At 32.8% G+C, this 14,791-nt stretch overlaps 2 protein-coding genes across 6 annotated transcripts; both read right to left on the minus strand.

The window, feature by feature from the left end:
* Positions 1–1,791: 1,791 nt before the first annotated feature.
* On the minus strand, positions 1,792–11,388 carry LOC118446160 (forkhead box protein J1-B). 5 transcript variants are annotated; one of them, XM_035876490.2, is made up of 5 exons: positions 10,628–11,388; positions 6,110–6,145; positions 5,540–5,825; positions 5,149–5,327; positions 1,792–5,078 (listed from the first exon to the last, which is right to left on the minus strand). In XM_035876490.2, the coding sequence occupies exons 3-5, from the start codon at positions 5,784–5,786 to the stop codon at positions 4,605–4,607; spliced, it is 900 nt and encodes a 299-aa protein (XP_035732383.1). In that variant the 5' UTR covers positions 5,787–5,825; positions 6,110–6,145; positions 10,628–11,388; the 3' UTR covers positions 1,792–4,604. The 5 variants fall into 5 exon arrangements, with proteins under 5 accessions (XP_035732383.1, XP_035732382.1, XP_085513496.1 ...); XM_035876489.2 differs by lacking the exon at positions 10,628–11,388 and adding an exon at positions 9,026–9,108; XM_085657370.1 differs by lacking the exon at positions 10,628–11,388 and adding an exon at positions 6,225–7,042.
* A 148-nt stretch (positions 11,389–11,536) lies between these two features.
* LOC118446159 (dual specificity mitogen-activated protein kinase kinase 4) lies at positions 11,537–14,638 on the minus strand. The gene is made up of 9 exons (XM_035876488.2): positions 14,291–14,638; positions 14,039–14,110; positions 13,847–13,961; positions 13,676–13,765; positions 13,413–13,590; positions 13,187–13,306; positions 12,811–13,110; positions 12,518–12,744; positions 11,537–12,440 (listed from the first exon to the last, which is right to left on the minus strand). Exons 1-9 carry the CDS (start codon positions 14,331–14,333, stop codon positions 12,275–12,277), a joined length of 1,311 nt encoding a protein of 436 aa, XP_035732381.1. The 5' UTR covers positions 14,334–14,638; the 3' UTR covers positions 11,537–12,274.
* Between the last annotated feature and the right edge of the window lie 153 nt (positions 14,639–14,791).

The raw sequence follows: 14,791 nt of genomic DNA on the forward strand, positions 1-14,791 counted from the left end.
TCCGGAACAATACTGATCCAGTAACCGTCAAAGTCAGTCAACAGTCCAAAGTTATTGACATTACACGTAGCCAATAACCACGAGAATAAAATTTTTAAGTATTAAAATTTTAAAATATTAAAATTTTAAATAAAGATTATTTTAAGTTTTTCGTATGTTTCGAGCTATGAAATGTTTAAATAAATCTGCTACTGTTTAAATTTTATTTAGTTATATTCCGAGCATATCTCAAATTGTTTAAATAATTCTAAAATAATCGAAAGTATGATTTGTTTAAACTTACCCATTTGAAAAGAGCCTGCTTCGATCTTTACTCGTCGAAATTCAAAAGAAAACTGATTCGATAACAGTCAAGACCGAGCGTTCAAATTTTAACTCTATTTAAATATTAATTTAATTCTATTTTACGTGTTTCGAGTTATAAAATGTTTAAATAAATATGCTATTGTTTAAATATTAATTAGTTATACTCCGTACAATGTAATAAAGAATATTTGTTTCGTTATAATTGAGAATTCTCTACATTTTTCTTACGAAAAATTTTTTTTCCCTTGGCGGAATGCTTGTTATGTCACAAGATTTGTAAACTTCTTTCTTTTTTTTTTCTTTTTTCTTCTGTTCTTCGCGAGATGAATGTATAACTTCCATATAGAGAGTGTCCTGCAACGTAATGTACATTGAAACTATGTATTCTTTTTGTTATTCTAAGTCAAAGTCTTAATACACATACGCCCTAAAGTCGATTGTTTCAATGTTATAACGAAAAAACAAAATTACATAAAATAAGAATAATATTATTTATTAAAGATAATATTATATATTGATAATTAAACAATAATTAAAGGGAAATGTCTAAGCTATATTTATGCGATGTTTTTACTTAAAACGACAGTCAATTTACCAATATTATCTTGCATAGCAAATATGGAAAACGATTCGCTTCAACTTATGCGACAACTTCATACTCGATATAATTCATGTAAGTTTACATGATACACGTTTTGACTATATCGACAATTGTAATGTTTATATGGCTTTAATTATGTTTATATGGTTTTTTAAGCGTACATCTACCTTCCTCTCGCAATTTACTTATGTTTACTTTTCCTTTGTTTGCTTAAAAATTGAATATGACTAGCCAGGATCAATGTTGCGTCTACCGATCGTCTACTATTGCATCAATTGAGTAGTCTGAACGCTGCCATTAAGATATATGTATGTGTACGATATCTATTGACAAAACCGAGTGTCAAAAATTGCCGAATCCGTGATTATATGGTTAACGTCAGTGTCATATGAAAATGTACTTATAAAACATATACGCCACTGTATAAGATAGTAAAATAATCGAATAGGGAAAAAAACCGATTTGGTGTTATATGAACGAACTCTTAAAAAGCTGGATTTATAGAAGTGTTTCACAAAGAGAAGTTGTAAATTCATCTTATATATAGTTCGTATAAAAAAGATATTTTAACAAATTTCTCTACTGCTATAATCCAATATGTTGATGATATTGCGATTTATATTAAATTATCATCTGTAGATACAGAAAAAGTAAACATCGAAAAAGCTATTACCACCATTCAATGTCGACATTTGATCGTATTCTATATGCACCAAAACTGTACCCAAAGAATATATCATCTAGGGACATTTACATAAACTCAAGATATTTAAAAAAAAGTAATGTTTCTTAAATGAGTATTTAAATGTTTCTTTTTTAATGAGAAATATGGTCAAATAAAGGAGTAATTATTAAATGTATATTTTCTAAAGTATATTTCGCAATATTACATATTTAATATATTATCAATACAAATGATGGAGACAACCACACTCTGCACCCGGCGTCTATACAATATGTTTAATTATCCTCGATATCTAGCCGAAGTGAACAACTGCAGTTTCTTCGAAGGCACATGCAAATCCATGAAAATTTATCCGTATCGATCGTTAAGAAAAATCATCGCCAATAAATAAATGATTCTTCCCAATCTTTTTGTAATTCTTTTAATCGATTCTAAAACTACACAGTCGAGAATCGGTGAGAAAAGCTACTTTGTGAATACTAACAAAATAAACGAAGAACGAAATGGTTTAGCGTTATAATATTTATAGATTACTACACGCAGAATTATATAAGAATTAGTTTTATCAGTTTCAAAAGTGGCGCCAATTCACACAATAATACTTTATGTAAAGACTACGATCTCTACGGAATATCGTCTGTAGTTCTATTAATAAATTATTATATTCCACTAAAAATATAATATACATTATACACGTCTAGATTTAAAACCAGTGGAAATCATATTTTTAAAATGTCTTTTAAAATGGCGGCGAACAATTCATAGAAATGTATTTTATTTCTTTTTTTTCTTCTTCAAAATCCACGAACATCCGATTCTCAAGACGCACTTTCACAGTTGTCTTTTGACAAGTCGTACATCTAACAAACATATAATACAAATTATAACGTAATATTATAAATAATAGGCTGACGCAGACGTCAATATTTTTGAGAACGTATCATTACATTGTTACGTTGTTGTTACGTTCGCTGACGATATTTTGAAAGAGTGAACTACAGTTCGTTATTTTGTTCACAATTATTAAGATAATTGTTTAATCCTTACTTTGGACGGATTAAGACAAGGTACGAATCATAGTGTTACGATAGACTCTTCGATATGGAACTTTATATTACTCTTAAAATTGTTTTACCATTGCAAATTACAATTGTGCACTCCACGCAAAAAGGATTAATGGTGAAACCTATTTTACAAGAGACATATCGTTTAATGCAAGTTCTATATCTGGTCCGCTAGTTACAGGATCTCGAATTTATATTTTTTTTTATTTTATAAACGACATCCTCTTAAAGTATTTATATACTAACAAGAAAGAATTCATCGTTTCCTGAGAGTGTAACAAAATATTCTTCCTTTTTATATTCGAAACTAATGTACCATATTTCAAAAGAAAAGAAAAGAAAAGAAAAGAACGTACGGCCATGCTAAGTGGCATACTAACGAATTAATAAAAAATCGATATAAATTTCATTCCAACATAATACTAGATCATTCCAATATAATTAAATATAATTAAAGTCTTTTATAACAAAGATAAAATCATGCAAAAAATAAAAAAGTAGTACTACGTTTATCGAACGCGTTTAAAATCGATCCGAGAATTATCATCCAGAATTAAAATGTAAAACGTAAAAAGATAGCGTAAAATTGAAAGTATAATTATATATATATTTTTTCCATGTTCGCGTAATAGAATCGATTTCTTCGTAATGTTTATTGCCATATTATGGCATCGCATATTTAAAGGGAGAGTGCTGCACTCTATCATTTTTACTAACACGAATAATAGTTTTATACGGAATCCATCGTTAGAAATGTATTTTGCACAAATGATACTACTTTCAACATCGATTTCACGATTGAAAGATTATTATAATTATTCTTATTATTACTTTCTTTTTCTTTTCAGTATTATATTTAAGAAGATAAAGACGATATCTCTCGAGCTATTCGATCAATCCGAAATTCGAATTTTTCGTCTCGTCGTGTTATTGTTTTACAAAAAGGCAAACGTTGCTCAACCATGATTACAAAAGAGCATTTGCTAATTAGCCGAAGGCACGATGCGTGAATCGCTGCGTCACAAAAAGGTATAACCCCTTTATTTTCACACGTATTAGTCATAATTATTAATTACTATCGTTCGTTGTAAGAATAAATATAACTAATGATTATAGTGCAATTATATAACGAATAAACTTATCTATCCGAGCGTATAAAATACAAATCGCTCTTGTAATATGTTGATGATTTGAAACAAAGATCATATATACGGCATGTCTCACTTAATTACATCAACTAAAATTTTTTTACTTGTTTTATCTTAAAAGAGCAATATGTAAAATTCTTCAATAAAGAAGTTAATATATTTTTTTATGGAAAAATTATTAAATGATCGAATTAAATGAGACACCTTCTATACTTGTGACTCATACTTCACCAACTGTTGTTGAGTTAATTCAAAATCGAAATACTACTTTCGAGTTTTGAACAATAGATAAATATCTCATTATTTACAGCCGCCTTGTTCGTTTGTTGAATTAAATATGAAAGTAGAATGAAAGAAATCGAATTCTCCTGTCAATATCATCAGAACGCAACGAAAATATTTTGTCATTTTCATATGTAATTAATGTAATCTAATTCTATAATTTTATGCTTCACATGTGAGAAAATATCAAATAATACAGAAGTATTCATCATTGGTTCGTTCTCCCATCATTTCGATACAAGTTCAACATTTATTTGATTTTTTTCACACGACATCGATATATTTATAATAGACGGTATTAAAGTTTTTTTATGAGTCGATCGATTACTAATAATACATGAACTAAAATCGTTTACGAACAAGAATCGCAATTGCTGTTTACTCGAGTAAATAAAATTTAAGAAAGATCAATTAGAAGAAATTTCAAAAATCTCCAAAAAATTAATAACTTATCACGGATGATTTTTAATCAACTTAATTCTGAATTATTTGAAGAGAAACAAGCGATAGAAAAATATTTAAAGAGTATCCAAAAGAGAATCTAAGAGATCCAACTGATTCTCATCCCAGCCTGCTGTGGCGATCAATAGACCCGTGAGATCATCTTCGGTGAGATTAACTTGCGTTGATTCAGGTACTTCCGAGAGTGTGTCCGGTATCGGAGGTGAAACGCTGCTCGGTGGTGTTTCATAAAGGGCGGAAAGACAAGTGGTAGGTGGTACACAACTGTTTTGCAACGAATGGTTGCTTATTGAGGTAGAAGACAACGTCATCGATGTCGACGTCGTTGTCGTCGTCGTCGTTGAATTTGTCGTGTTGTGTCTCCTCGATCCTCGATTACGTTGAGTTGTCGATGCACGTCGTCTCGTTCTTTTACCCTCTTCCATACGTTCCAAGTCCAGTTTCCAAAAGCCACCCTTTCCCGGCTCATCTTTCGAACGTGGCAACTTGACGAAACATTTGTTTAACGATAAATTATGCCGAATCGAGTTCTAAGGATGAAAAAAAGAAAATCAAGATTACCAATGAATTCTACGATCTCATAGAAGCTAATATTATTACCTGCCAAGCTGGATCAGCATATTTGTAGTACAAAAAATTTTCGCGAATCCATGCATAGATGTTCGACAAGGACACCTTATTATTATTCGCACGCATTGCGAGGCATATGATTGTAGCGTAGGAGAATGGCGGTTTTGCGTCTGGATCTGTCCGATATTTATCGGCGTTTTCCGCAAGATCTGATGAGAATAAAGACGGAGTGATAATCTTTATTTAATAAAGCAGTGACAGAATTCCATCACTAGACAATAGGCATAATATATTTAATTAAGTAAATTTTCGCAAATGTATTTCACTGAGATAAAAAAAAATGATGAAAATGACGGAAAAATTAAGATTCGTCATATTATGTGTTTCATCCTTCCGTGTACACCAATACAATGTTAATTACCTAATTCGGCCTTAAGCAAAGGTGACATCTTCTTTGGTGGTTTTCGTACCAACGGTGGAGGCGATGGCGAACATGGTGGCGTTGGTAAACCGGACGCACTCGTGATATCTAACGATTGCAGCCACGAAAGACTCGTCAGCTCTGCCTCTACTCCGTACTCATCAACCTCCATGTTCTTCGATGGTGAGGATGAACCGTCATCCATCGGTATCTCAACCTCGGCCAACTCTACCCTCATTCTCACCATCTCTCATCACCCAAGCGTGAACTGCGCGATAAGCGCCTTCTGAATACATATACGTTACATATACATATACAAATATGCATATATATTTACTAAAAGAACGAAGGTCCTGACATTAAGAATTTATTGCTTAACGTTTCTCTTCGTCGATTTTCATTCCTTAGAAAATTTATATTTGAAAGATTCCGCAATGGTTTTATCAAAACAAATGTAAATATTTTTCATATACATATATAGTTAACTTCAAATTACACCTTATACATGATTCGATCATGTATACGTCATCGAAATACGAGGACTTTTCAATTTTACGTAGTTCGACTTACCTCTTCTTTAAAACTCGCACTGATCGTCGAGATACACTATAAAAAACAAACACGCAGAAGGTATGAACGTTGATGATCTTTTATAAAGATACTATAAAAAATCAAAGAGAAAAACCTTGCACTAAAACTATTAAACGACAAATTGTATATCGATGATATCGAGGATGTTTCCGTAACTTCACAAAAGATATGTTCCGTATTAATCGAATCGATCATACGATTTATGAAAAGTTTATTTTTGAACAAAAAATTGATTTAATAAAGTGATCTCGATGAAACGAATTTGAATAGGCCAACGATAGTGAAGAAGATCGATGAATGTATTCACGAGATACTAGAGACAAAAGAAAGAAGAAACAGAGACAATTCGTTGCGTTGGTCCGCATGATTCCTCGAGTTCGACTGGTAGCTCTGGTAGTCGAGGGAGCTCAAGCAAGCAACCCCCTCTGCACCCTCAGCCCCCACTGCCAGTAGCAGCGCCGTTGGTAGAGCTGACAGGGCATAAGGCGAGCAGGTCGGTTCTGTGCGCGTGCGGCGACAGGTGCTGGACTCCCTTTCGCAGGTGGACCATATATGCACCGCTGGGAGTATAGACTCGACCCTCTTTTTCCCTCTCACCACCCCAAACACACGAACTTCTCCAAGGGAGCTTACCCTTGTACTACCGTCACGACACACAAGCTCCAATTTTCTTCTATCTTCCATTCGTGCGCAGAAAAACCTGAACGATATAGTCTCGAAAGTCTGATCTCTGATTGAAATTTCTATTATTGATATTAAAAATGTCATTTTTTAATTATTTTGTTAAGTAGTGATTTGTTAAGTAGTGATTTTGGCCTTCTTTACATCAATAATTCTGCAAATATGATTGGACAGTTGCTATTGCCTACGAATTTAGAAAATTCAACAGGAATTAAAATAAATGTAAAGAAACGTGAGATAGATCCATTATTGCTATTGATATTTCATCGCATCGAGTCATTAACAATACACATAAATCTATATAGAATGTTCTTAAAAATAAAGAAAAATCGGTACTTAGATATTGTTTGCATTTGGTGCTTTAATCTTTATAGAAAAGATATTATAGTTATACATCTTAAAATGAAAAAATACTAATATTGTGATTTTGCTATCAGTATCTAGTTATTATCTTTTACGTGCAAGATAGCACGTGCTTATTGATTTGTAAAAGTACAATTCCTTTTTTCTTACTATCTTATTCCTCCTACTTCCAGTTCAAGGGCATATGAGTTTCAAAAATCTAACTATATCTGAACAAAACTATAATTATATAGGTTTTCAGTTTCTCATATTCGACGAATTTTTATAGTAATTCTGTTCGATTAACAAACACTGAAGTTCGCAATCGAGTCATTAAAATAGTTATTTCATAAGTACAATTTCTTAAAATAAGACAAATTTATTACTTGTTTTAATACTAAAAAATATCTTCTATATAGAAATAAGTTAGAAAAATAAGAAAGGAACACAATGCACTATTCTAATTTATTGGGATTATTTATTTCAGAAATTAATTGATCTGATGAAGCCATAACCAATGAATAATATTATAAAAATAATAGTTATTTTAATAGAACTATGGAAATGACAACGGTGGATGGGCAAGTTAAGTCGAAAAGAAGTTCGGGGGTGTGGCGTTCACTTGGCCAGCTTGGTACAGGTACGCTCCATTGATCGAATTGAGGAGGCAGCGACCGGGTGGCTAGCCCGCAGAGAAAAAGAGAGAGGGAGAAAATAACTAAGTAAATGTTTGTGTATGAGAAAGAAAGAGAGAATGGGAAAAGGACAGAAACGGGGTGGAGAAAAAGAGCCGCGGCCATTCGAGTGGGACGAGAATGGCGCGGAGATTCTTTCGTGACTCTCTCTCACATCATTGGTCGTCTTCCTCTCCTTCCCTTTCCTCTTCAACAACGTTCGTGAGATTGACACTGGCGCATAGAGAGAGGATGATGTGCGCGCGCGCACTTCACCCTGCTTCTACTGGGCGTTATCTTGACGGAAAGAGGGATGGCCGATCATCCCCTGACACGCACCATTTTTTTCATTTACAATCAAAGGAATATACTATGTTTTTTACTCCTTTTCTATTAAAAATGACAAATTTTGTATGACAAAAGAATGAAATTTTAAAAGCAAAAGGTAGAATTAAGATTTTAATGGATGCAAATGATATGCAATAATCAAAAGAAGTTTAAGGTATTGTATTTCTCGGATATTATTAAGTTTATAGGCATAATAAAATGTAGTTTATTTTTTCTCTTAGTTCATTCTAGAATGATGAATAGGCAGAAAAATGTTATCAAATTATCTATTAACATATTCTAAGTCTGTTCATATTCATCTACAATAAAATTATTGAACTAACCTTGCTTCAGAATCATGAGAAAAATAGCCAATATTATAAAACGAAAAAACCACGACCGTAACTTTTATTCTGCAGTTTTTCAATTGCACATTATCTAACCAGTGCTCACGTTTTTTGGGATTTATTGAAGAAGAAGATAAAAATAGCGTAATGATGTGAACGTCATCGGGAAGTTTAGATAACAATGAATCCATAATCACAGATTTACACGAAAATATACAGGATTAAATTTTCATTTAATTTAAAACCTTTTTCTTAATCGATAAAATATTTAAATATCATAAGATATTAAAATATCAAGGCCAAAACTAATCAATTTCAATATATGAAATTTCATTGGAACTTATGATTTTCTCTCTCCAACGAAAGAAATGAATGAAAAATTTCATAGTAATCAGTATACTACAGTAAGTATTGTGGCTTATCATTACACTATCAAGGTAGCAATTAATTAAAAGATAGAGAGAGAGAGAGAGGGGGGGGGGAAAGAAAGAAAAGAAAAGAAGAAGACTATTGGGTGAAGATACCTCTGTGAAAATCTGTCCGCAACGTCCAAGTATTGTAAAAGTATCTTCGCGTTACGATCAATAATCTCATGGGAACATTCGTTTCCCTGCCGCTTTTCCCAGGTGTGGGCAACTCTGTATGGTAGCAGAGGGCCAGCAGCAGCAGTAACCATCGTCAGTATCAGCACCGAACACCTGTCATACTTCATTTCTACTTATACCACTAACATCACCACTACTGTCAATTCTTTTTCCTCTTCCTCTTATTCTTTCTCTACCACCTCCTGCCGAGCAGCGTCAGGCTGTGACTCACTAACACCTTCCGTTCTGGCTGTTATCCACCACCAACGAGCAACACATCATAGTCCCTCATCGCTACCATACATTACGCATATTTACGTACCCCTTACAATGTAGCGTGTATATATATATGTATGTGTATATATATGTGTATGTATGTGTATATATATATATATATATATGTGTGTAGGTGTGTACGACAGTTCTATTCACGATCGCAAAGCTTTTCTTGCAAGAAGGGACCACCCCGAAGAGAGCGGTTCGGTGCACTCATTAATTCATTCGTTCGTGACGCTAATGCGAACACGTTCCAGAGAGAAAGAGAGAAAGAAAAAAGAGAGGACGAATTGCATCATTCATTTTGATGCGATTGTGTAAGATTAAATTCTTTTTTTTTTATATTAAAAAGAATCACAATCTTTGTATCTTTTTTATCTTATAATGAGCAATGCTTTAAATGGAATTCATTTTAGTAGATCATATAAGCTATTTTATTAGAAATATTGTTACGAATTTTCTCGAATTATTAATAAGTAATGATTGGACTTTTTCAATGGATGAACTGTCTTTTTTGATTTTTATTTTTGAAAATTCAATCCTTCCTTGAGCTTTCTTTAAGTAAGAAAGAAATGAAGCGAATCGAAATCTCCTTGAAGCAGGGAGAGAGTCGATCGACTTAAAAGTTGTTCTCTCAGAAAATAGTTATAGGTCATTGCAACAATGATGTGGACGTATTTCAATGGACGATTTAAAAGAAAAGATAATACTGAACAGTTACGGTTATAGACACTAAACGAGGATAGTTTCCGGGAGGGCGGAGGTGCTCACATAAAATATTCACAAGAATTGATTCTTTCACGACGACCACTAGCGGCCAGCAGCAATGACAATAGCAGTAATAGCAGTAACATCAGCAACTAATAACCGTCAGCATAATGATTATCCCAATAACTAAATAAATACATAAAATTGCTTTACCAATTTTCTTCTAGATGATTTTCTACTAGTCACAAATCTATCTGATATTACTGTTTATTTCTGCGTTTTATTTAAAAACTATCAATGATGGCTATTTCCTGATATCCAAAGCTACGTTAAAAGTTCATTAAAGAACTCGTATGAAGTATCGAATAATAATAAAAAAGTTAAAAAAATTTCAACACTTTGTTTAGTGAAACGACGAAATATAATAAACAAAATATATATACCCTACAAAATTTGATTTATTATAATTTGTGAATTGTACAAATTAAACAATGAGACGACTTATAGTAACAATAAGATTTTTAAAAATATATAATAAAAAATTGTCAGCTTACTCACCGAGATTCTGATATCTAGCTGATTACGTTGATGGTTAATTTCTTCTTTAACTTCATAAAAAATCGTACACGAACAGATAAATCTTTTTTTTCAAAATTAAATCATTGAGAATCAAAACTATGAATTACAATAAAGAAACGTCAATTTTGTTGCGTATCCAATATCCTGAGTCAAAAACGAAATTGCACTCTTTACAGCTCACCTTTGATACTCGATCGATCATCGTTCATCGATTATTCAAAAATATAGATATAGAAAAAGAAAATAAATGTTCAAATTGTACAAGAAACAAAAAAATCGAATAGTATCGGTTGAATTCGAACTAAAAACCGTTTTGATCAGTGACACCTACACTATCGACCATCACTTCCACCGTTCTACCGCCATCTTCTTACCTGTAAAAACGGTACCACCGTAGCAGGTGTACTACATCTGCGCGCAAGGAAGTCCTATCGATTTTCATTTGTGCTTTTCTTTGCCATAGTTTATACAATAGCGGATTACAACGAAACAAACAACATCTTTAACACGTAAACATATAAGTCGCCAATAAAAAAGAAGTTGTACGTAAATTTGACAATATAGTAACTTCAAAGGATATTAGTTGTTATTAAGATCTATTATTTATTTTAAATTTGAGTTAATTTAATGTAAAACAGAAATAAAAATAAAATGAAATCAAACAGAGCTCACAAGATTACAATTATCAAATTTGCGAGTTATTCAACCAAAGTTTGGTTCAATTTAGTTTGCAAGGCTATAGATAAGAATCAAGATTCACAGCTGAACCCGCAGCCTTTCTTTGCGAATAATGGATTATTTTTATCGGGAAGATATACGTAAAGGTGCAAATTACCAACATACGGGTTATATCCGCAGATAGATTATATAGTAACGAAAAAAATGTCATTCTACTGCGAGTGTCAATGATTTATTTCTTTTGCATTACATCACTCCTACCACCGCATTTAAAGTTTATACTTAAACCTGTCCTAAGAAAACCACCATCAATAGGGTAGAGTAGGCACCTTCTTCAGTACCTCTTTGATGAATTTAACTTTTATATTATTCTCCGTTGAGCTCGTTACGCTCCTTACAAAAATCGTGGAAATGAAACGTTAGGCGAGATACAATTATATGTATATACACACGGTTATATCTATCAATATATTTATATGTATATACACATACGATCCGCAATGGGACCGAGCGAGAACCACGGCATTGCCAGGAGGAATGAGAATTTCTTTCGGAACACAGGCAAGGCATTCTATGACCTTTCGCTAAGGGTGGAAGTTCCGGAGAGAAGAATAGAAACATCCTCACGTAGTGATACACTTTCGTGACACGATGTTAACAAATTTTAAATTTGTCTTCCATTCGATAAGTTACTTACTGATAGAATGGCAAGTAAATTGTCAAAACACCATTACTCACTATGCGTAAGAATACTCTTTGCGACACGGTATAGCTCTAAGCAAGGTAGTGGCGCCAATAAATATCGTCATCGATGAATTTTACTAACTACACTAAATTCGAGTGCAGTGACCCGCTCTATACAAGAAACCAGAGTGGGAATCCAAATGACAATAAAAAAGAAAGAAAACCCAATACTCCAAGGGATGTAGACATTTTCGCCTCTTCGCTTTAAGGCTGATTGGTGGTAAATGGTGTTACTCCGTTATTAGCCATATTGTCCAAAACGCCGCTGATGTACGCCGCGACATCGATCGTGGCTTCTTCCGCCTTTCTAATGAATGTATGTTCCAACAACTTATTATATTTTGGTCGTTGAGTTTCTTCCTTGATCAGACTGAGAAGTGAATACACGATAAATATGCATAATAATATCTCTTTATCATATCAGAAAACTTTATATGAAACACATACCATGTATTCACAAAGTTTACAAAATCCATTGTAAAGTGATTTCCGTTTTCGTTGGGAGACAAACGGGGTGGATCACCCTGTACTACCTGATAGAGTTGCTCGAAAACAGAGTTCCATTTTGGATAAGGAAAATAACCAGTGGCTACTTCCATTAAAGTAATACCCAATGACCATACATCGCTTCTTACATCGTAACCCCTTGCTCGCTGAGGGTCTATCCTTTCCGGCTGAAAAATTATGTCCGTAAAAATAAAAATAGTTAAAAAATAACAATTCATAAAATATACGCTTACCGCCATATACGGTCTACAACCAGCATCCCTAGTTCGTGCAATAGAGTCTACTAGTTGTCCTGATATACCAAAATCGCAAAGTTTTATATTACCACGGCGATCAAGTAAAATATTGCTAGGTTTTACATCTCTATGAATTATTTTCAATTTTTCTTTGAGGTAATTCAGCGCTTTTACAGTGGCTACTGTAATTTTTCCTAAAATACACTCAGGTATCCTCTCATTTAATCTCTCATAGATGAATTTATAAAATTTATCTAAAGAGGTGTCCATTAACTCCATACAAATCCAACAATCTCCCTAAATTAATCATAATATGATAATATAGTTAATAATATTAAAATGAACATGTATACTATCTGTTATCAAAACAAACCTCTTTAAATAAAGCTCCATAAAACTGCACAATGCAAGGGCATTCGTTGGATTTCATTACGACCTCCAAATCCATCAATAATTGCTTCTGTTCTCTTTCATCCACTGTTGAACGTATTCTCTAATGAAAATTATGAAATATGCAAATAAGATGTCGAAATACTGTAGAAATATCAATATAATATGTAAATATAAATTACATCTTGTAATCAACAATGCTCACATACCTTCACAGCCATAACAGTATTGCTTATCCTATGTATCATTTTATTTACAGTTCCAAATCCTCCTCTACCTATTTCTCCTAAATCTTGAAGATCCTCGCTTGTGAAATCATATACCACATCTGGATTTAATTGCAATTTTCCAGTACTTTGCATAGACTGACACATTCGCAACTTATCTCTATAATGTTTTATACACATATGTTATTACTAATTTCCCAAAGTTAACAGTTTTAAACAAACTCCATAAAACTGTATTCTATTACCTTGCTTTATCAGGAAGAAAATCTTGCTGCAATACCATTGTACGTGGTCTAACTGGCAACTTAGATAGAGGCAAAGGTAGACGCGATGATCTGTAATTGTATATATTCAAATATTAATGGCTTTAAACTTTATAAGTAAAATAATCATTTATAGAATTTCTTACTACTTACACTGGCAGTCGTGCAGAGGCTCCAGTAGAATTTGTTAGAGAAGAATTAGTTGAATTGGCAAATGACAAATTGCTTCCTTGCGTTTGAAAACTTAACTTCAGTTGTCTTCTTTTCTCTGATAATTTAAAATATCAATGTAAGTATACAAAATGTATTAAAAAATAAAAGATATAAACTATATAAAATACATACCTGACATTTCATTTTGAATATCATTATTTGATCTAAAATCCAATCGTTGAAAATTAAATGATCTGCTACAACCTGAAATGTATCATACAATTAGACTTTAATTACGTAAACAAAACTATAATAAAATTATAACAATGTGAAAGTAAATATACATATAGAACGATCAATTCGTATCACTAACAACACTTAGGTTAGGATTAATGCATCCTCATGGATACTCACACCAAATGCTTATAATTAGAATAAGAATACCTGAATTTGTTTGATTTGAGGAATTCCCTTGATTTTCTGCCATTTTGAAAATTTTAAATATCTAGCCGTCTTATGTAGAACCACTTGTCAAAGGCGCTCCTCTTAGGAGACCTTTCCGCAAGATCTCAACAGTCTGGCATATGTTATCTGCGGTAGACGCACCATTTGTGCAATTTCTCTATTCGAACAGATCGCACGACAATTTTGTATCTTCAATTTGTTATATATTCGTTAAATTCGCTTCACTTAACTATCTTCTCTGCTACCGCGAAACTCGCTAAATCTCACTGTGAATCTGCCGCGATCATTTGTCCACTTGTGGGTATACATTTGACGGCGTTCGCGCAGTACCGAAGGAAAAAAGCACGATTTTCATGAAAAGAATATTAATCAAGTAAATAAGAAAGATTGAATGAAAGATGAAAATAAAACACCAATTCTATTGGTTGAATAGCCATAATGAATCATCTACTCTATTTAAACCCGTTCTATATTGTCGAC

This window comes from Vespa mandarinia, chromosome 1 (genome assembly GCF_050613455.1).
Source record: "Vespa mandarinia isolate Hongniang chromosome 1, ASM5061345v1, whole genome shotgun sequence".
NCBI lineage: Eukaryota > Metazoa > Arthropoda > Insecta > Hymenoptera > Vespidae > Vespa > Vespa mandarinia.